The 21,855-nt window shown below is 36.6% G+C and overlaps 1 protein-coding gene across 1 annotated transcript in view; it reads left to right on the top strand.

Moving 5' to 3' along the window:
* The window catches only part of LOC115758271 (cell wall protein DAN4), an 87,473-nt gene extending 71,309 nt beyond the window's left edge, over positions 1-16,164 (top strand). The window contains exons 4-5 of the mRNA XM_030698834.1: positions 8,293-8,411; positions 13,646-16,164. Of these exons, the coding sequence (XP_030554694.1) occupies positions 8,293-8,411; positions 13,646-15,922 (2,396 nt within the window). The 3' untranslated portion in view covers positions 15,923-16,164. The remainder of the gene's footprint in view (positions 1-8,292; positions 8,412-13,645) is intronic.
* Positions 16,165-21,855: the final 5,691 nt, after the last annotated feature.

Raw genomic sequence — 21,855 nt, 5'->3', positions numbered from 1 at the left:
TTTGGGAATTATAAACCAAATTTACATTTAAAGCATTTTATAACAGTAGCTGCATGTTAATTTAACGAGCTGAGCTTGGTTTTATTTTAAAGTGATACATTTTTAATTTCGTCTTCATGGCCTCAAACTAGTTTTCCTCGGATTTATGTATTAAATAATATATCTATGTATTTAGTAATATATGTATTTAATAATATACTGAAATGCGTTTGGCTGCAATGGATTATGTTTCAATTCGAATTATTAAGGAATGCTTTTTAGGGATCTATGAAGTAAAAAGTATTCAATCTCTCTCCCTCAATAGTCGAAAATACTTTCTGACTCGATTTTAATATTACTTATATATGCTAGTCCATTTCCAAAGATCTAAATCTAGATAAAAATCAAATAATTAAATAAAAAATGTATTTTTATATAGACTGTATACTAAGCAAATATTCATGTTCCTGCCTTAAAGATTGACGTACTCCCCTATCAGTGCATTAAAATGCCAATGTATTTTGGAATTTATATGATTACTTAGTGCACTAATAAAGCATAAAATTGGCATAAAACTTGATCAAAAAGATCCAAAATAAATATTAAAAAATTACACTTTTTTCGACTGCATTTTTTTTGTTTTTTTAATGTGGAATTTAACATCGAATGCCTTTTAGCATTTTATTTTATGAGCATTGCACATTCTCAATCAATCTTATCGAGCCAAAGATTTTTTCATTATATATAAACTTTTATGTGAACTTTATTTTGTGGGATTTTCAATAATTTTAATTGCCCTTTTTTTTTGGTGTGTGGACCACAAAATTCAATCAGTGCTACATAAATTATACGAGCTGCATTTGACCCAGAAAAGCGCGACGATGACTTAAATAAAAACAGATTTTTTTTTTTGTTGTTTTTTTATACACCCACACACAGGCAGAGTTGCCACAAGTTTGGCCCTTTGGGTCTCAGTGCGCTGTTCTATGGTCTTCGGGCAGGGTAGGGTGTCGCGCGGTAGGGTGTAGCGCCAAATCGTGCGCTAATTAACTCATTGACACTGTGGCCCTCGGCTTGGGCATACAATTTGAGTGGCGTCTGTGCAGGAATCGTGCGTAAAAGTCGAGTACGCTCCACATTAAATGGCGCTAATTGTGGCATTCGAGTTGCGGTACTCCGTTTCATTGCCCCTTCCCCCACCCACACACACACACACACACACACATCCCCTTGCCAGAGCGCTTTCAACTGCGGGCGTGCCAATGCAATTAGCGCTGTTTGGAGTCTCGAGAGCGCGATATGTTGAGGGCGCCCCAAACCTACGACTACGACTATGGCCAGACTCCAGGTCCCACTGATAAATGGGCCTGCAGGGCAAGTGCAACGGCTTCAAGTTGAAGTTTGTTTTTCTTTATATGCTCGTTCACCAACTAAAAAGCGAGTATATTAGTTTTGGGCCATGTCCGGAAAAAACTTTAACTACATATTTTAAGTAACGAACAATTATTTATTGCGCTTAATCTCGTTAAATGTTCGAGCGAATGTTTTTGTCCTCAGCCCCTAACTCAAGACAATTTATAGCTTTCAAATGCTTAACAATTTGTTTACACTAATTGTATTAAGAAGTTTCCTGAAGAAATTCCCGAAAATTCGATACAAACAAGAAAAACTCAATAACTTTAAATTATTGAAATGAAGAGTTCTCAAGAGCATTCTCTATCAATACAATCAAGACACAAGTTGATTTCGCTCAAAGTGTCGTATAAAGACTTCTAAAGAGTTTCTCTAAAGCATCGATAAAGAATATCAAAAATCGATATTTCCACATTTCCAAAACGAAATCTTCCAAAAAGCATTATCTATAGATCTATATCTCTCAATTTTTATAATGTGAAATTTTGAAAAACTTCTCTAACAATCGACACTTGAATCGGAAAAAACCGATATCTCTCAAATTGTTAAATTAAGTCTTAATTTATATAACTTATCTAACAATCGATACATGTATCGGAAAAATCGATTTCTCTACACTTTTGCTATATAAAGTCTTCTAAAAAGAATCCTCCACAGATCGATACAAACAAGCGAAAAATCGATATCTCTCAAGTAGCGATGTGAAGACATTTGAAAAGCTTCTCTTAAGATCGATTGATCTTTTTGATGCTGTATCGGAAAAATCAGTGTCTCATTATACGTATGGCGGTTGCCATGTAGTTGACTGTGAAAGAGTATTGCGCAGTCGGTTGAAACCGTGCTTGCTTGATGTTTTGCTGTTGCAGTTGCTGCGGGCTGTTATTGTTGGTTTTGCAGTTTGTTTTGCTTTTGTGGCATCGGCTTACAAACAAACCAAAAGCCAGCGACGAGCAAATAAAACGGTTTTTTCCAGGAAACGTGACAAAACGTCAATAACTGGCGATGCGGAGTAGTTGGTGCAACATCCAACTGCGAGTCGCTGCTGCCCAATGCCCGCCAATCCAATGGCGGCCAGTTCCATGCTGCTCCATGTGACAAATCGTGTTGTTGTTGTTGCTGCAAAAGCCATTACTTAGACCGCGTAGTCAAAATACGTACGTAATCTAAGACGTCGCCGCTGCAACTGCCGCTGCTGCAGTTGCTGTCAGCATCAAAGCGCGAAAGTTCCCGGAATGCAGCTGCCGCACGGCGTCGCCAGACTCGGACCTCAGACAACATTCTTGGAAAGGGCTAATGCACTGCTTTCTGCCAGCATGGCCTGCGCAACCCAAGGATAAACAGTCAAGCGCTCCAAGAACTGACCAAAACAAATCGGAATAGTTCCGACTCCAACTAGAACTGATCGCATAGGAATGCGTGGAACCTGTGCATACAAAATTTGTGAAATAATATGTCGTGTAGGGCTGACCAAATCATAAAATTGTGCTCGATTTTAGGAATTGCCAATGAAACTAAATTTTTCACAAATATCGATAAATTAAATTCTTCTATATCTATGCATGTTTATCAATATATTAAGTACAATTAGAGAACATTTAAAAAATCCCTGCAACCTAAGGATTGATCGTAGTTTTGCTATCCCAAAAAGGAAAAGAGAGAAGTTACTTACGAATATTCGTCATGAAGAAGTTTCAAAATTAGGAAGAGTTCAGTAAAAGTGCTCAAAAAATATAAAATTGAACAGACATTTTTTATTTGACAAATCAAAAGAGAAATTCCGACGATTTTTTTCAAACGTTAACAATATAAAATTTTTAATATTTTTTTTTAATATGCATAATATTAAAGAAAAGGCAATGATAAATTTAAGTGATTTGATTCATGATGATATCGCTTATTATCAATATTATAGATTTTAAAGAAATCATTAAAAATGCATGAACAAATGTTGAAGAATTTCTTAAAAACAGAAAATGTTATTGAAATTTATGATTTAAAAATTTTAAAGAAAGTTCCTGAGACGTATTCCATAACGATATCGATTATCGTATGATTATATCGATAATTTAGCTAATCAATAAACCAAAATCCGTTTAAAATATAAATAGATTAAACATATCAAAGTCAAAGCAATATATGTATAAATAAGTTCTTTTATAGTGAAATCGATTATTATAGATAGTTACTAACTCAACTAAATATATTCGATTTCTAATATATGTACATAAACATTAAACCGAACGTTTCATTCACAAAACATGATTCAAACATCAATAAAACCTGCCCAAATATATTGAAGTACGTGATCATGATAATGAATAATCGAAACCCACAATCGATTTATTCTAGCAATAACTCTTGCTAGCTTTCCTCCAGAGCAGTGAAAGTAAACCGCAGTTAGGAGTCGCATAAGTCTTGTAAATATGCCAAATAAAATGACATTATCATAGAGATCACTTCCAATGGATGCAGTCCCGATCGATAAGCCGCTATTTATGCTTATCAAGCGTTCAACGCCCACCGGCAAAATCTGAGTTAAACCCGAATTCAAATGCTGGCGGCTACGTGAGATCCATAACTCTAGCAATCGATAAGGGGGCGCGGCATGGGGGCGATGCTTGATGCTTATCACGCTGATGGAATGACAAAGTGACCAGCTGTGTGACGTGCACATCGTAAGGTCATAAAAAAAAAAAAACAATAAACAAAAAACAAAATCTGTTGGCATTCCACCATGCGCTCCTCCTGCCCCGCTGAAGCTCGTACCCCCTCCAACCAACTATCACATGTGCCGCAATTAGGCGGCATTTTGACGCCCCAGCTTGTTGTCAGATTTTTGGAGCCCGGCGTTGTTGGATATATAATCAGATTTGTTGAATTTTGTTCATGCTGTGCAGTTTAGCATTTTATGATTTTTTAATTTTATGTTGATGAGCCTCATTGCTTGCATATTTGATTAAAACTTTTTGTTGTTTTATTCATTTCATTTTATTATTTGTTTTGTGTTGTTTTGGTTTTATTCTTGTTCGCCTTTTGTTTTCCTGAACTTCAGCTTGTTTTGATCTTCATCTGATTCGATTAAATTGTGTGTTTTTATTCGTTATATTTCTAAGTTTTGACAGTATTTATCAAGATTCTAAGCGGTCACTGCGCAGCTGGTGAGCAGGTCATAAATGCAACCAACTCGAACTTGGTATAGGTTAGGTTATGGCTATTTTGTGTTTTTATAGTTAAACAAAAGTTATGAAAATCTTTTTACAAAAGCAACATAAGTCAAATGCGTGATAGTTTAATTATTTTCTAATATTTGTCAAGGCATTCGAGCTTGTCCTTTTGCATGTGCCTCAACTGATCGAAAGGCTTAAGTTGCTTGCAGACCCTGCTTATATCGATTACATTTACATAGCATGAATGGATTACTTCGAGTATATAAATATAAAATCTGAATTAGTCTTTTCTTTATTTTAATAAATATGAAAACTTGTTTGTAATACCTGACCAAGAGCTTATACATACGTATATCATAACTTTCGCCTTTAAGAACCCTCTCAAGATCACACAGAATTCCCAAAAGCACACACACACCCACACCAACAGCAACCGCCTCCATAGCCCATAACCATAAGCCTAACGAGTCTGAAATCAGTCTAATGTGATAGCATCTAACAATTAGAAGGCCTTCAGGTCTTTTGGGCTAATGTTTTATTTTGCCATATTTACGATGATGCGTTTTAGGTGCACAGATCTCGATATCGATAACAGGCGACGCCCATTCTAAAAACCCAAGTATGTTGGGGAAAAAAATAAAAACATAAATTAAAGACTCAGACTCAAAAAACAAATTCCACACTGTGACTAATAACTTAATTAGAAACCCAAGAGAAGATGGAAAAAATATAAAATAAGAAAACAACTTGAAAACTTTATAAGTAGCGGCAAAAATGCGGCCCGATCGTAGCTTTTTATGGAGTGAAAAACAAACCGAACCGAAAAATCTTTCAAATATCAACGATCGATGGTCATAAAAATTCCAAGCATAAATGCATTTTATGTGATTTTGTCGTGAAAACTTTGGAGCCAAAAACGGCCAAGTTTTATTTCTGTAACATCGTGAGGCATTAAAAATAAACATTTCATTTTGTAAATGCAGGCTATGGGCAGGTTTTTCTTTTCTTTTTTTTTGGCAATTGTTAAAGTGAAGGTGGGGGATAAAATGTCGTGTGAGATTTGGACTGAAAGTGAATGTGCAAAGGGAAATGTTTGCTATTTAAAGTTGGTAAAAAATCAAAAAATATAGTAAAAGCTAAGAATATAAGCTAAGTAATAATTGACTTTAAAAAAAAGAAACAATTGCGAAAAGAGTACAAATTTAATGAGCCCAAGTAAAAATTATTAAAATAAACAAATATTAAATAATAAAATAAATACAAATAATATTGCAGACATGATTAAGTTAAAGTATTTTATATATTGTAGATATTCTAACACAGATTAATGTCGATGCAATGTGTGCAATGTGAAGGGCTTGTATTTAAAATATACATATAAATTTATATTAAATAAGTTTTATATAATTTTTAATTATGTTGGAATTAATCAAACAAGAATCTCTAGCACCCTGACTGTAACTTTGACTGCTTGGGCATACTTTACACAAATTCTCGCTTAGTCCTAGAAAAATCTATAAGCCATATGATAGATACTATTATCCATACACATATTTCATTCTCGCTTAGTTCTAGAACAATCTATAGATTATAATAGAAATATTATCTATTATGGTAAATGTTCAGCAACACCAGATTCCACCTGCACAATCACTGTGCCGTTGCCAGTGTGCAGCCTCCCTTTGCCGCCCATCTGCCCCCTCCAGCTGCCACTTGTCATGATAACTAGCACAATTGCTCATCAGCAAAGACTCCGTGCGAATGTGTAACCACTGAATACCCACTGAGAATCCACTGGAAATGCACAAGATAAACAATGCAAAATAGCTTGCTTGGAGCTGGCTTGAATAGGACCAAGCAACAGCCTCAACTCCAGCTGCAGCCTCAACTTCAAGCTCCAACCAAAATAAACAAAAGCAGGCACATGCGGCAAGTGGCATGGTGGCAAGTGCTAGTTGTTGGTGCATGGGTTGGTGGTGGTGCAGTGGCATGCACTCACAAGTGCAAACTTTAGAGTACTCTCTCTCGCTCTCTCTCTCGCTCTGTGGCATGTGTCACTAAACTAATGAAATCAATAAGTTATGCGAACGCGCCATGAATCACAACAATAACAATAACAACAAAAGGCCCAAGCATCGAGTTGCCATCGAGAAGGAGTCACCAACTGGTTGGCCCCAAAGGCAGGCCAAGTGCCTGCCGCATCGGCTGCCGCTGCCAGTGGCCTGGCCAAAAGGTGTGAAGCACAAAAGTCACTCAAGCGCACTGGCCCTGGGCCCTGTCGGGCTTATGAAATATGAGAGCCCAGCTCCGGCCTACGTACCCCGCCGCCGGCCAACTTTTAGCGGGCGTCTTTTGCCAAGAATTTCTGTGCATAAATTTAATTACTGGCAGACGACGTTGCAGTCGCCGTCGCAGTCGCAGTCGCAGTCGCAGTGGCAGTCAACGTTTCTGTTGAAGCTGAAGCTGAAGCTGAACCCAGTCACCTATCAATCTAACTCGAGTGGCTTTTCCCCAGCTACATTCCGCTTTTCTTTGGCTGCGCTCAAGTGCTTTACTTATTAGTGACTTTTGTGCCTGCTCGCAAGTTCAATAGCCCTGTGGCTGACGACGACGACAACGGGGCGTGGCCTTAGATACATTGTTAGTTTATAATTAGTGGAGAGATTGGGAGAGAGAGAGAGAGAGAGGGTCACGGAGGGAGGCTGTGGGAGAGAGATAGCAGCAGCTATCTCCATATGTACTTGAGTTTGGTTTTAATGCATTTCCCCCATTTTACTTTGCCCGATTTAATCATGGACTGCAGCTGCAGCAGTCGGTTCTTCTTTTAAAATTAGAACGCAGCACACCTTGAATTTCCTTCGGTTTGTTAACTGTTAAGCAAATATTAAACACGGTGCCGATGGCAAACAGCTCTCAAATATCTCTTTCTCTTTTTCTCTCTCTGAATATCTTAGACGTCAATGACAATCTTTATACAGTATTTGCAGTTTCATTAACAGCCCATCAAAAGCTAAAGATTCGTTGGCCTTAGCGAGTTTTGACAGTAAACTTTTTTGCATTAAATATGTATATTACCGAGTATTGCCCGGGCAGAACTTTAAACTTCGCTCCTAAAACCTTGCTCCCGCTCCGATCATCCTAAAAGGGGGGATTTTGCGAAAAGTGTGAAACACGTTTTAAATTAATTTTCACAACAATCTTTGAAATTATGTTAAAGCCTATCGAATGGTAAACAATACATATAACCGTTTTCCTCCAATTTACCACAGTTGCGGTAAATAAAACTTGATCGTCTTTTTTATTTATCTTAATTGCTTTTATTAAGAGCACAGTCTAAATTATATATTCAATCAATTTTTATTTAAAAGTATTTTTAGTATTAAAAAAAGATTTTGTATAATTTTTAAACAATTTTGTTGTTTACTTTTTACATTGTGCAAATGTATTTGAACACGTGCGGCATTGGAGGGCGTGTCTAAAAAATCCATTGATTAAAGTACAAGCTAATACGACGTTTAGCTTCCGATTAAATATGAAAATTATTTGCGCCTTTCAAGCCCACCTTTCCCCTTGGATCGTACGATCGGCTTGCTTTGACACGCTTAATCACGGCACGTCCGTGTTTGCATTTAATTAAAAAATGTTTTTGCCAGCCAAATATTTACATCAATTAAAAGTTCCACACGCACATACACAGATATTCAAACTGCTTTTATTTTTCTTCTTTTTACAGAAAATATAACGATAGTCGGCCTCCCGGACTATGTGAACAACGAATTCAAAATAGCACTGTTCGCAAAAGAAACGCAAAGATATTTGTGTTTCAACGACAACTGGAGATTAGTTGGCATGGTAAGTTACCTTGAGATCTCTTGAGTCTAGCAGCGAGTGACTTCATAGCTACTCGCATTTACTAAGTTGAGCAAATAAACGTAAGGAATTCAAGTCAAGTGCCCAATGATGATATTTTAAATGCCTTCAGGTTTATGAGAAATCGTTGGCATTCAAATCTTAATTAAACGAGAAACTTAAGAAATATTAACTTAAGTTTATTATATGATCATTTTTTTTGTTAGATGATTTTATGCATTGACGTTTGTTTTTCATATAAGAGAGACTAAAAAATGTTCAGGCGCAGCCAACTTAACAACCCTTAGTGTTGCCAGATCGTTTTTAAAATTATTTTTGAATAAAAATAAAATATTTGAACTTTCCAGCAAGCTTTTGTCAAGCTTACAATTTGATATAGACAGTCACAATAATTATTTAATAAAAAGTGTAATTTTACAAATTAAAAAAAAAAGAAGAGTGTTTTTTGTGGAACTAATAGTTTTGAATATGCTTACTCTATATATGTTGCATGATATAAGAAGACATCAAGTTTACTCCAAGTCAAAAAACAAATATTAATCATTGCATAGAACTAATTTTCTGCAGGCATAACGTTTATTCCAAATAAAAGAAAATACAGAACTCACGTTATGCCCAAATACTCTAACAAAATGTGGGTTAATAGAACAGATAGTGTATAAAAAGTGTAAATGTTGATAGTAACTGAATGCACATAAAGTCGAGGGAATCCCGCGTTTGATAATGCCCATAAATAAATGAATTCAAATGAGTTCACATTATTTGATAGGCTTTATGGCTTCCTATGCGATATAAAAAGAAAATTGTAAAATGTGGTCTGCATTTCCCAGTACTTGCATCTTTATGGCAGCACACACACGCACACGCACACACACAAAGACAAAGGCAAACTATAATGATATGTACTTAAAGCCAAGGCCCCGAACGGGCGCCTTGTAACAAATTTGATTACATTGCAATGCATTTCATTGGATTGGATTGCATTGTACTTGAAACGCCGCCGCTTTATGCAAACTAACTGTACAAACACTATAATTTATGGCATGTAGCACATAATGGTTTTATGCAAACGAGCGATTATAACGACAATGGCGATACTTGAACGATTTGGCCAAATTGCATAAATTGCCAACTCAGCGACAGGGCGCTAAGCGCCAGCTCAGACACTAACAGAGTAAATAAATTTACCATTTTTTTTCGCATCGCATACCCTGTACAAATTGAGATGCAAAGTACAAGACAGTTGTGACAAAGACCTTTGTGATCTTAGAAAATATTTATATACAATTTTTCGGCATCCATGCCTTAAACTGCGAGCCACGAGTGCGGTTAACGTCGTATGCCAGTAGACTTCTGATAACTAATCTTCTTGCTTTAATTCATCGTTAAACTATTCTTTGTGTATTATTTACGCAAAATTTAACTACGGTTGAAATCGACCCTTTTGGGTTGACTAACCAACTAAACTTCTATGTCCCTACTGGACTAACAAGTAATAATACACCTTTATCGCTTAAATTTTGTTCAACTGACGATGCCTTGCATAAACCGTTCAGTTTCTTTTGTGATGAATATAACAAGCATTATAGATAATTTGATAGGAGTCTTCTCTTCCTCGTATAAAGTCATCTATTCCAAACTATTAAGCATGTAAATAGTGTAAGCATATAGTCTTAGTTTGTATTCGCTTTTGTACTTAATAAATAGACAGTCGTCTATATCTCAAAGCTAATACCAGCTAGAGGCAACGCATTTTTCTTGTAGCCTCCCTCATATTAAAATTTTCACTATTCTTTACACTGCTTTGCACTTTTATGATAATATTAAAGCGCAGAAAATTTCAACACAATCGGGAATCACCCAAAATGTTATTCAAGAAAGTTAACTTCTACAATTTGTAGACGTAGCTTACAGCTATTTGTTTTTTTCTAAATACAGGGCATCTGTCAGTCAAGCACAATTCTTTGGCAACGCATGACTGGAATGTTTTTTCATTTTTTTGTCATAGTGAAAACCTGTTGCGGTTGCACCAATTCTGTCATGAAAAACGCGCGACAACAGAAAACAAAAATATTTATTACAATATTGAAATTTCATATGCAATTACAGCCACATAAACATAAATATAATAACTGCTTATAATTCTGGGGCGAGACAACAAATTGCCCACAAAAGAAAACTGGCACAAAAATGTGTGCATTTTTGTTATGCTTATTGTTTACGCGGCGTATGCTTTATATTTGCATACAAAAACTGCAAAAACTGTGTATCAAAAATTCAAACTGTTTCCATGCTTAGCTTCCAATTGCAACTGTTCTCGAGCTGCAGAGAAAATTCAGCCCATGTGCATTATTTTTTGAGACACATTGTCACAATTTCTGGGCAGCTAGATAATTTCAATGTCAATCAAATAGGCAAACACACACGCACTCACACTCCAAAGCGTCGAGTGCCTCGCATAGATTTGTGATTATAAAAATCATTGAGGCAAACTATTTATATATACATACATATATGACATTTGATAGATATATCTAATCAATCAATCAAATGACGCGGCATTTTATGCTGTAATTGCAAAAATATTTCAATGTCCTTTCATAGCTCTCAATATGAATTGTACAGTTAGTTAGCCAAAGCCGCAATCGAGCTATGCAAACAATAACATTTGTATATATATAGTGTGAATACAATAGAACTCGGCTATATCTGTGCATATCTCTAAGGTCAAAACTTGCACTTGTCATTTTATTGCTTTCGATTATGATCGCAAAATCCCAAGTTGAATTCATGTGTGCAAATACTCGTAACTGTGATTTCACACTCTTTATAAAGTCTTATAAAACATTTATGAACAGTTTGAACAGTTTGCTTGAAGGTTAATGTCTGTGACATATGATTGGGTTGAGGTTACAAATTGTTTGATAAGGTTAGACCGAATCACTTTGGCTTGAAGTGGACCCAGCATAGCTAAGGCATTCCACAGAAGCGCCAATACACTTAGTCATTTTTATACCCTAAGCCCATTAAAAATGGGTATAAGGGTTATTGCATTTGTGCAAAATCAAAATGTATGTAACAGGCAGAAGGAAGCATCTCCGAACCCATAAAGTATATATATTCTTGATCAGCATCAATAGCCGAGTCGATCTAGCCATGTCCGTCTGTCTGTCCGTCCGTCCGTCCGTCCAACTGTATGAACGCAAGGATCTCAGAACCTATAAGAGCTAGAGAGCTAGAGAAATGTAGATGTAGGTGCTCCTAGTGCCTGCGCAGATCGAGTTTGTTTCCGATAATCGATAACTTACTCCGTTTCCAAACAATCGATAAAAATCGATATCGATATCCTGTTTTTGAGCAATTTTGGTAAATAATAAGAGCTAGAGTCACTAAACGTGACATATAGCTTCTAAGATAGAATATATATATATGCATTTGATGTTGGAAGACGAGAGTTCACGGTATCCCCTAGTCGGAAGCTCCCGACTAGAGCCTCTTACTTGTTTATCATAGTTTTTGTATATTTTGAAACTTTAGTATGTGTGGAACATGCATTGATAATAATTTAATCAAATCTTACTGAATAAATTATTATTATTAATAATAATATAATAACAATAATTTATTTAAATTTATTCAGCTAAATAAAAACAAATTAAGCGTTAACATCACTCCTAAAATATAGTAAATGATTACCTTAGCTACAACTAGCTTTAATTGAATTCGAAATAATTTGAAGAACAAGCTATGAAAGGCAAGGAATTCTCAAAAATTGTTTTCTTCCGACAGTTTTATTTAACAGCATTCAATACCCTTGTAGATATTTCACTTTTACAGATATATGAGAATAGTGCAGCTCAAAAATGCTGCGTTTGTTGAAATATTTTCAGAAACAGAATATTTTCTTATAGCATTTAAATGATATAGATGTCCGATATTGATAAGATTTTGCATATGAAGATTATAATAGAACTAATAAGTCCCGAGTTTGATCATGTTATTTGCATATACTTAAAAAAGGTTTCCATATCAGTAAGAACTTGTCCAATGATCCTTCCTATTGCAGCTATATGATATAGTTATTTGAGTGATCGTTCCTAGGGCAACTATATGCCTGCCCGCAACAGAATGACGGACCCTTGCAAAGTTTTGAAGAAGATACCTTTATAACTAGGAGACTAGTTCGCATAGAATCAGACAGACTGATAGACGGACATGGCTATATAAACTCGGCTGTTGATGCTGATAGGATATATAAAATATGTGAGGTCGGAGATGGCTCCTCCTTACCCTCTATAAGGGTAATATTATAATATAATATGAAATTAATGAGGAAAGAAGCGGTTTAAAAATTGTTTAAATAGTTATAAACTGATTAACATGAATATAGGAAAACATAGTTTAAGTAACTGAACAACTAAGCAGATAGCTAAAAATAAATTGGAAAGTGACATACGTGATATGACAGCCTTTATGTTCTTCTCACTCAATTAGTCAAGTGCTCGAGAAATAGAAATATGCAACAACTTTTGAATAATTAATAAAAATGAGTTAGGTCACACTTGAGGCAGAATCAAGATAAAACTGAACAACAAGAGAGAACAAAGTAACGCCAATTGACAAACAAAAACAAAATGATGTGTTGGCTATCGAAGCAGCCGCTTCGCAGCGGCCAGTTGTGTGTTTTTGAGTGGCTGCTGAGAAGCTGCTCCAAAATAGCAATTAAATGCTATAAATACTATGGTTAGATGCTCGCCAAAATGTAAAGTGGCTCGACTAAATATGGAATAATTGCTTATCTGCCTCATCTGCAACACTTTAAAACGAAAAGCAAACCAAACAGCATAGATTGGGCAGGCTGATACATAGGTGTTGCCAGCGACAACAGCAGCAAAAGCAGCAGCCGCGACAGCAGCAACAATCAAGCCGCGTTTCATTTGGGCTGTCATTTTGGTATTTCAAGTGTTTTATAAATAAACACACACTCCAGCTTCATAGTTGTTGTTTTTGTTGCTTTTGTTGCTGCTGTCAATGTTGCCGCTGCTTAACCTCTCACTTGCAAGCTGCTTGTCAAAATATTGTCGACAAGTTAAAATAGCAGCCAGGAAATGCCGCTCATAAATTGCAGTGTCAAGTGTAGGGAAGCTAAATGATGATGTTAACCTATCTAATACCTTCTCTCTCTTTTTCTCCATCTCTCTTTTTTCTCTCTGCAGAAGGAACTGCGCGCTACCTGCTACTTCAACGAGACTATCGTGCACGGTTATTTCGTGTTCCGTTCCGTAGTCGATCTGAAGCGACGTGTCGGGTTCACGCACCGAGGTAAGCCTGTGGGGCCCAAGAAGAGCGTCAACGATGCCTGCTACATGTTCAATAAGATCGATGCCGAGCAGTTTTTCCATCAGCACACGTTACCAAAATGGCGCGAGACGGCCGCAATGGTGGCCAACAGCAGCAACAGCAGCAGCAGCAGCAGCAACCACAGCGGCAGCAGCAATCACAGCAGCAACTATCGCAAAGTCTCGCGCAACAAAAACAATCGCCACAAATCGAATAACCAAAATCAAAAGTTGCAACAGCAACATGCGCATCATGGCCATAATAGTAGTAGTAGTCTAAGTAGCACTAACAAACAAAAACAACAACAATTAGCATTAGTACGAAAACAACAACAGCAACAGAAGCGGCAGCAACATCAGGTGCGACATCATCACAATGATCCCTCAATGCTGGCGCGGCGACAGCAGCGACGCAAACAGCAGCAACAGCAACAACGAGTCACAGCTAGTCCAACGAAACAAACAACTGCCAAAAGTGCAACAACAACAGCAGCAACAGCAACAACAGCAGCAACAACCAAAACGTCGACAACAACACTTGCCAGCAAGCGCAAGGGCAGACGAAGAAAGGCGCGCAAGCAAAAGCAGCAGCAACAACAGCAGCAGCAACAGCAACAACAAGAGCTGCAACAATTGCAACTGCTCTCCACAGCAGCAACACTCGATGGCAGCACGGACGACACGTTCGCCGGCAGCAGCAGCAGCTTTTCCACAGGCTACGACGATGCCTACAGCAGCAGCAGCAGTAGCAGCAGCAGCGAGCCCTGGTCCACTTGGCTTGCCACGCCCACAGCTACAATTGATAGCTTTACGCCAGATGCGAGCAGCAGCAGCACAAGCGCCAGCAATATGTTGCTCACAACAACAGCAGAAGACAGTATTAAACCGTACAGCAGCAGCAGCAGCAACTATGATGCCTGGTCCACATTTATCACCGAGCTGGAAACCGAAGCATCAGCAGCAACAACAACATCAGAAGCAGCAGCAGCAACAGCAACAACAAACAGCGGCAATGACACCGAATTGTTACAGTACGAGGCGGAGCTGGTTGAAGATGAGGAAAATGAGCTGCAGACCACGGCTAACTATGAAACCAAAGTAACAGCAACAGCAGCAGCTGCAACAGCAACTAGCAGCCAAGTGGCTAAAACTACCTCGACAACAGCAGCAACAACAACAACTACAACCACAGCAACAGCAGCAGCGGCAGCAACCGGCACACAATTGGTGCTGGAACAGACGCCGCTGGGAGCAACACTGGCCACGCTAATGTACAACAAATGGCACACAACGCAACAGCATGGGGCAGAGGCAGCTGCAGTCAACACGACTGCAACAGCAACAGCAGCAGCAGCCGCAACTGGAGCAACAGCAGCGGCAACAGCGACTGATTTGGCGCAGAGCACGCATAAGCTCAGCAGGCATCGCAGCAGCAACGGCAGCCCTAACGAGCAGCAGCAACAGTTGCTGCGGGGCAACAACACCAAGCAGCAGCAACAACAGCTACACAAACTGTTGCGTCCGGCAACAGTTGATCCCACAACCAGCACGCGATTGCTAACGCTGCCAGCAACATCAGCCAGTAGTGCAGCAACAACGAGCACGGTAACAGCAGCGGCGGCAGCAGCAGCAGCAGTTGCTGTTGTTACCACACCGCAGCAACATATTGCAGACAAGCTGTTCAGTGTTTACAAGAACATCAACAGCAATCTGAACAACATGCTAACCGAGACGGCACCAACAGCGACAACAGCAACAACAACAACAGCTGCTACGGCAGCAGCAGCAACAACCACAAAGAAATCGCTGCGCAAATCTACACAAAAGCTACTAGCCACGCCCTACCATCAGCTGACCTATGTGCGCAATGAGGCGGGCGACATAGATATTGATAATCTGGACAATATTAGCGTATATCCCGATGTCTTCGAGGATATCTTAAATGACAACGACAACAGCAGCAACAGCACTAACAACAGCAGCAGCAACAATCCGAGCAGCAGCAACAGTCGTCTGACCTTTGTCAGTGGCTTTCTGGCCACATCGCCCACGTCTGTATTGCCTGAATCCATACGCATAGCCAAGATCAAGATCAACAATGAGCGCCGTCGACTGCAGCAGCGCGGTCAGCGGCGACTGCGCAATTTCGCGTAGTAAACGAAGCAGCAGCTTGTCAGCAGGGTCAGGGTCAGGATCAGGTTCAGGTTTAGGGTCAGGGTCGAGGGTTTTGACAATCGATAAATGGCAGCATGGTTTGCGGGCGCAACAAGTTGGCTTTGACAATTTAGTCGAGTTATATATACAAACATATTTATATATATACCTATACTCAGTACAGTTTTTCGATGAGTTTTAATTTAAATGGCAGAGAATTTATACGTGCAAAAGCAAATGATTGTAAACAAGTGAAGATAAATTCAAGCAAAATTTATGCATTAAACAAATATATATAAATATATATATATATATATATATATATATATATATATATATATATATATATATATATATATATATACATTGATAGATATACTATATATTGAACTGATACATATACATACACTGCATATATAGTACATATATATATATATAGTTACTTATATATGTCGAGTTGCTTAGGCCGAAACCTAGGGCGCTCTCATTGTTGCCTCAACTCAGTCAGAACCTTGCAACACTTGGCCACACCGACAGACACACACACACACACACACAAACACACACGCGCACGCCTAAAAGCACACAAGCAAAAAAGAATATACTCAGGCCACAATTTCAATCTAAATTTAATGCCGAGGCCTTTGCTAAAGTTTGCCCAATTACCGGTAGTTACGATAACAATTACTAAAGTAATGCTGATTTAAATATATAATTATAACTAATTGTGTTTGCCAATGCCCGAAATACTAAATATCATTTTTTATGGCAATCATATGAAAATAAACAATTAGTTATTATATAATATTGAAATGACATTTACTTCACGTAATTGCTTCAACGTGTTTTGTTTTGTTTCTTAAGTGAATAAAGCAATTGTACTGGTAATTAGGGCTCTGCTTATTACTAAACTATCTCTTTCTATATATAAATATATCTTAAAGCTGCACTCGACTGGCCTGTCATAACTCGAACACACACAGCTCTTAAAACAAAAGTCAAGCAAAACAGTTCCATGGAAGAACTTGCAGAACTGCTACATAGTTATAAATGAAAGACAATAAGATTTTTATTTACGAGTATGTGCTATTTAACTAACAAAAGCAAAAACAAATAAAAACTAAAATTGTTAAAAGCAAGTTGCAAAAATATTAAAATGGTGTCAGCGAAAAGGAAAACTAAAAACTTAATAAATAAATGCTTAGACGCACTGAATGTAAGGCAAAATAGCAATTTTGGTTTACTAAATCAAATAAATTTATTAGCAATGAGATTACAAAATTTATATTAAAAATCTATAAAAAAAAACACTAAAACAAAAAACAATTAAGTATATATATACGCATATATATTTTCAAAATTTTATAATGAAACGCAAACAAAATTGCAAATTAGTAAACAAATTTAATGAAAATGTTTTTTAAATTCATACGCAAGCAAAGTAAAAACAAATTGACAACAAATTCGCACAGCAAGACACTTCCAAAAACAAAAACAAAATGATAGAAAAAAAATAAAAAACAAATTAAGAAACTAAAGTTTAAATTTTAATAGGCACAAGTAAATAAAATTGGAGCAATTCAAAAATGAAAAATAAATAGAAATAAACCGAATTTTAAAAACAAATAGCTAAACGCATACAATTGTTGCATTGCTCAGCACTGCTGAAAACAATTAACAGTGTTGCACAACGTTCAGCTGATTTAGAGCAAGGCATAATAAAAATACTAAACAAATATTTTGAAACATAGCAAGAAATTGAAAAAGAATAAAGAATAAATTAATTTTGAAAACTTTGAGCTAAAGGCAACATAGTAAAAGTCAAGAACTAGTTTATAAAGAAATGCAAAACAAAAAAAATTAAAAATTTTAAATACTAAAAAGAAAAAAACAAATGCTACAAAACAATAAACATATAAATCGTATGGTATATATACGGCGACAAACACCAAAATTCACACTGAATAAACGTTATATTTATTAATTAAATATGTAACTAAATAAATGTAAAATCAAACAAGAAATCGAAACCAACTGCTGCTTTTCTACATATATATATATATATATATATATATATAATATAAACAATAATTGTTTCTCGTATATTTATATTAATATATTATTAACATAATGAAATACAAAACGTAAATAGTTCAAACAAATTAGCAAACCAAATACATAAAAAAAAATTTGAAAAACAAACAACAAAAATACAAATTCAATTAACAAAAAGCCAATTGAAAAAAATTACTGAAAAAAAAACAAACGCGTCAAGTTTATATGTAGCAATATGTATGAATGTAAATTAAAGCAAATTAATAACAAAGGCAAAAGATAATGCAACAAAATGCTTAGGTGAAAAATTTAATTAGTGTGTACTTAAGATGAAGGTTAACACAAAACAAAGTAAAACCTTTAACAATTGAAACATTTATGATTACTTAAATAGACACTGACAGCAGCCATAAACAAATTGAACTACAAGCCACACACACAGTAAGGAAAAAAATGCAAATAAAAAATTAAAAATCAAAGCAGATAAAAACTCAATTAAATACACAAAAAAAAATTCAAATTGAACTACTGTACTTATATGCGCGTTGCTGTAATATAACATTTTATGTTAAACAAAAACGAATATTAAAAGAAAAATACTGAAAAAAGAAAAACGAAAAACAAAACACGAAAAAAAAACGAAAAATCAAATCTTTATTATATATATCATTCGTACTACTCATACGGCTATATTTATTTGAAAGAAAAAAAAAGAAAGGAAAAACCCTCGGCCAGCCCAGTAGAAGCTTACGGCCAGGCAAGCGCTGCTCATTTGTCATTTGTAAATTCATTTGCGCCAATACTATTATTTTTTTTTTTTATTATTTCACACTATTACTAACTAATGAATTAATTTTAGCATATAATTTTAATGCGTGTAATTTAGTTGCCCCGTTTGCCGCCATTTTGCATTTTGCATTGTAAATTGTAATTTGTTTACTTCTAAGCCGCAGCATACTTGTAATTATTTATGTATAAAAAACTCACACACACACACACACAGACACACACACACACGCACACACACACACACACACACACATACACACAACTACACTCTCACACACACACACATCTCTACTCTCTCCCTAAAACTACCTACTTACTCTATCTCTATAATCCTATTCTCATAAACGAAACAAAAAAACGCCTATTTAATTGCATTTCTTTGTATTTAAACGAGTAACGCGAATAATAAATAAATAAAAGCGTCAAAAATCGATATCAATCACATTTTTTCTTTTATTGGATTTGTTTTTATTTTTTTTTTTTTCAGTTATTTTATTAATTTATAGCACCTCTCTTAGTTTTCAAACGTGTGCAGAAAAATCGTATAAATAAAAACTATATATAAATTAAAAGAAACAAATGTATTCAATTAGTTTTATTTGTTTCAATTTGAAATTAATGAAAATGAATATCGATAGTGTCGATTGGAGCGCCAAAAATTGTACAATTTCTAGACAAACACTTAAATATGGAGTGAAACGGTATGGGATAAAAATGATCCACAGAGTTTTTCGGCATGGGACAGAAATGCTCCACAGAGCTTTTCGGTACGGAAAAGTTGTTAATATTTGGATACTATGGCTCTCGATTCTAACTATGAATTCTATCGATAGACAAGTCTCTGGAATAAAATTGTTGTATGCGGAAGTCTATAATTCGGTTCACCATGCACGGAACAGAAATGTTCTTAAAATAAAGTCTTATGCAGATTAGATAAGAGTCTTCCTCTAAGCCCCGGTGGTGCAACGCCATGTTTATCAACCATTCAGTTGACCCATATATATAGGTAAAGAGTAACTCGTTAGAGCCTGAAGAGGAGTATTCTCAATAAGCCTATAGTCACATATAGATTAAAGCCTTTAATAAAATTGAAGTCTAAATATAGACTCTTGCAACAGGTTAATTCTTCTCAATCCTCGCAAACAGTTCAATTTGGTCTCTATAGGCTGAGACACTTGTAATGATAATGTGAAGGGCATTTGTTTTTAGAATAGATTGCCATAATAAATTATTTTCCTTAATAGCTAATTCTTCTAGGCAGCTTCCACCTTTTGCTCTGCCTATAACTAAAAACAATATCGAAATGCCAATTATCATTATCATTTCCGTTGGCAACATAGAGTATTACATGCCACAGTCCCACACATACCGAAGGGAGCCTCTAAATAGCCGCCTGAGCATGTTTAACAGACGATTCTATGGCTTTATAGAGATTGCCAGGTGGTCGCCCAAGGCCAGTGACAAATTGTGGACCAGGCGACAATGCGAAGAAGTTGTAGCTGGAGTTGAAGCTGTTGTCTGGATGACCACCACCAGCGCTGGCTCCATGACAAATGACATGTGCTGACATTTGACATTGTTGCAGGAGTCGGGGATTAACATGTAATTGTGGGCGGGGTGTAACTACCAGGACTGTGGTATAGCTAGTAAAAGTGTTATGCCAAATATGCGCTTGTCTCAGCCCAGCCACAAGAGCACAGACACACAGGCACAGACACTGGCTCAGTTTCTGTCTGCTGGCTGCTGCCACTTGCCAGCCGAGCATGGATGAAGCGAGTGAAGTGCAGACGTTGGCTGGGGACCACACAAGTGGCTGCAGTCCACCACGAAGTGGTCGCAAAGGCAACTCGGTGGCTGCTTTGCATAAATGTCCCAGCAGTCAGTATTTGCCTCTGGGCTGCTGGGCTCGTATCTCAGGCAGCCTTCTGTCCCCCCCCCCCCCCCCCCCCCCCCTCTTCGCCTCTCTGACTCTTCTGCTCTTTTTTTTCAACATTCAGTTATCAACGTTGTCCCCGTGTGCTGCTTGTTTAATTAAAAAATTAAGTTCCAAATCCCCGCAGACCATTAAAAAGATTTTTATTTATACCTTTTAATTTCATCAATCGTTGCGACGGCAGGTGCCGTCCCAGGTAACGTGTCTCGTGTCTGGCCATGGAGTCTCGCATATTTTTTAGTAGTTGTTTCTCTTTTCTTTTTTTGTTTTCAGCTTTTAACAGGAAACAATTTCATTTGCGAGCAAAAATTCTTTTCAAATCTGCCGCCGTTAAGCAAAAAGAAAACATGCCAAGAAATAATAATAATAAAAAAAAGGAAACAAAAATAAAAAAAATGAGAGAAAAAACTCTTTACTGACTGAGAAAAACCAATCGCTGTTACAACTCTGCGCAGGGTATGATAACTATTGAAGGCAGCATGTAACGGGTAAGCTCTAAATTTTCCTTGTGATATTTATCGATAGAAGAAGCCATCAAATTGATATTTTGACATGATGTACTATATATTCTATCGATAGCTATCGTTAGGTCTAATGAGCACGTAATTTGGAATTTGACGTGACAATCGAATTCACAAGCAAGAAATTTAAAATCGATATATCGATAAATATATCGTTAATATTGATATACATGCTTAGGCTAATATTGATATCAATGATAAATCAAGCGATAAGCATTTCGATAGTATTGAGTGCATTGCTAAGATTGGATTAAGATTAATGATAAAGAGATCGAAACCGAGAGCATTGTACATTTTTTGGCTGCTTCAATAATTTTCGTTGGGAATAGGGAGTACATAATCGAGGTACAAGCAAGAAATTAAAAATCGATAAGCTTAGGCATTGTGACAAAACCAATCGATAAATATATCGATAGTCTCTATGTGTATGCTTAACATAGTTTTGATATCTATGAGAGAGAATTCTAACTCGAAGCCAAAACCGTTGTAAATTATGTGACTTCCTATTAGACTAAGCTGATAACTCAAGCGATTCATATCGATCTTCTTTTAAAGTTTAAAGATCTTCAATTTTCTCAATTTTTCTTAGGGAAAGCGCATAACAAATTCGTTATAATTGGCTGTTGTGATTTGTC

Source organism: Drosophila novamexicana, unplaced genomic scaffold (genome assembly GCF_003285875.2).
Source record: "Drosophila novamexicana strain 15010-1031.04,08,12 unplaced genomic scaffold, DnovRS2.1 tig00000137-arrow-arrow-pilon, whole genome shotgun sequence".
NCBI lineage: Eukaryota > Metazoa > Arthropoda > Insecta > Diptera > Drosophilidae > Drosophila > Drosophila novamexicana.
The sequence above is the reverse complement of the archived record's forward strand: the minus strand, read 5'-3'. Positions and strand labels throughout refer to the sequence as shown.